This window comes from Schistosoma mansoni, chromosome 6, assembly GCF_000237925.1.
Source record: "Schistosoma mansoni strain Puerto Rico chromosome 6, complete genome".
Classification (NCBI taxonomy): domain Eukaryota; kingdom Metazoa; phylum Platyhelminthes; class Trematoda; order Strigeidida; family Schistosomatidae; genus Schistosoma; species Schistosoma mansoni.
The window spans coordinates 2,725,255-2,727,517 of record NC_031500.1 but is presented as its reverse complement, the minus strand read 5'-3'; the positions used below and the strand labels follow the sequence as shown (position 1 = coordinate 2,727,517).

Sequence of the window (2,263 nt, the reverse complement as noted above, 5' to 3'; positions counted from 1 at the left end):
ACTACAAAACGATATATGGAGGTTATCTGGACAAAACATCATATTTATTAGTTTAGTCAATTCGTTTCGTAGTACATCGCTGGTTATATCTTTGTTTAATTGTAGCTCCAGGAGGAGAGATTTCTTACTAACCATCGGTATCGCTATTTCCTTGTTCAGAAAACCATGTATCAATGTCAATCAACATTATGGATGAGCTCTTCTTTGTTTATGGTCAGCATATCTTCCTAGTTCTACTTGCAAGACATTTAACTAGGTTTCTCTTGTGATGAGTATGTACTGAGTTTAAGAAGTGTGTACTTGCTTGCTTAAGAACTTTCCCTACACACACACTTCTACTGCTAAGAACATTTTCTTTTCTGTTTAACACAACGTGAAAGAAGTGTAATTTTTTTTTATCGAATTCCCCCACACATAAATCTGATTCCTGAGTGTATTTTGTTAAATCGCCCTAACAATTTTTTTCTAATGTTCTGATCAACGATAATCAAACTGTCACCAATGAGACGGCAATAAGAGTCAAGATTATCAATCACTTCCTTGAGAGAGGTTCGATTTCTAGTTCTACTAGAAAAAAAAAACTAAGTAAGAATAGAACCTAAAGGTGAACCCATCGCTCATTTACTGGACAAAATGAACGTGAAACTGGTTAAACCAAAAACGACAGGATTTTGAAATGGTTGATTTGAGTTTTTTGTATGAAAAAAATCAAACGTACAGAAATAATCCTTTATTTAATCTATGTCCATGCCATATTTTCCTGATGGGTTACTTGAAAATTAATATTCGGGATCACAAAACAGTTTGTCATATAAAATGAAACATCACATCCATCTACCATGCACATAAGAGCAGATGTATCTGGCTGTAGGCCAACTTTTATCAAACTTTGAGATTCCATGTCTGGGTATATTTGTTTTGGTGACAAAACAGATAAAACATAATCAGGATGAGGAGGGGAGCGTTTAGAGAAGTTAATAATACGTCTTTTCTCTGCATGATTGTTTCCATAAATATCATACAGTAGATTTATATCGTTCGTTGATTGAATAGACTTATCACAGGCAGGTTGTACAATCTCTTGCAAATTATGCATAAGACTAGTGATAGGATGTATTGCATTACGATTAATAAGTGGTTGAAAGTCTTTGAACTTTCTCTTTCTGATAGGTTTTCTACATTCTTGGTTTAAAAGTGGATAAGTCGTAATCGAAACGTTAATTGATTTTGGAATTCTAAATAATTTACCTGTCATACTGTGGTAATATGGTTGTAAGTCAAAATTTGCTCGTTTCCGAAGACTGAAATTCAATCGTGATAATCGAGAGTAGGCCAGATAGTGTGAGTATGTTTCATTGTTTAAAAGCTGATCGTAAAGTTCTTGAATACTCAGTGGTAAACCACCAACAAACACTTGGATTTTATTACATTCAGCAAGGTATAATGCTTCTTCTGGATGAAGATAAGATGAGCCATCAAGAGAGAAACCCATTATACGGAAATACTTCCCACATATTTGTGAAAGGAGAACTCGACCGTTTTCGATGACGCCTTTGGATAAGCGTGCTGAAGCACGACAGAACTCTTGAGACAGACCTGACAGTAATTCTGTATAAGCGTTTTCAATTTCATTTTCTGAAATGGGTTCGAACAAGCATTTACGTTTATACTTTTTTAATTCAGTTTTGTAAGAAATATCAGAGTGTGTGGATAATTCTTTGCCAATGATGAAATGCTCCTAAATCATAATGAATTCGATTTACTCAATAGGATCATACCATGATGATTGGTCCGGAGAAACAGGCTGTTGCGATCAAAATGCTAAAATAAAGAATTAATGATCTGGCTTAATGAAAGCTGGACTAGACAAACACGAGATTACCAATCACGAAAACAGTTTCCTTTATTATGTGATTTTTACGGGTAGCAGACTTTATCCCTGGCCGACAGCTGGATAACAACTGTAAATCAAAATCAAGTTTTGTTCCTACGTATATTTCATGGAACACTAATGAACCTGAAATAAGGCTAGACAACATATGCGTAGGAGGTCCAACAGACTTGGTCTTTATTCAACACTATGTATTATATGTATGTAAAAAAGAAACCATAAAAACTGCTGTATTTGACACAGACATGCACGATTAAGATGTTATGATTCAATCAAAGTGTACCGTCCATCTTCATGCTGTGAAGTCTGAGTAGACTTATCGCTACAACACAAGAAAGTATGAGGCTTTGCAATAGAACTTAGCTGAGATAA

General features: G+C 34.8%; 1 protein-coding gene across 1 annotated transcript; it reads right to left on the bottom strand.

The window, feature by feature from the left end:
• Nucleotides 1-673: 673 nt before the first annotated feature.
• On the bottom strand, nucleotides 674-1,736 carry Smp_123690 (hypothetical protein). The gene has a single exon (XM_018797950.1). The coding sequence runs from the start codon at nucleotides 1,490-1,492 to the stop codon at nucleotides 740-742; it is 753 nt and encodes a 250-aa protein (XP_018652940.1). The 5' UTR covers nucleotides 1,493-1,736; the 3' UTR covers nucleotides 674-739.
• Between the last annotated feature and the right edge of the window lie 527 nt (nucleotides 1,737-2,263).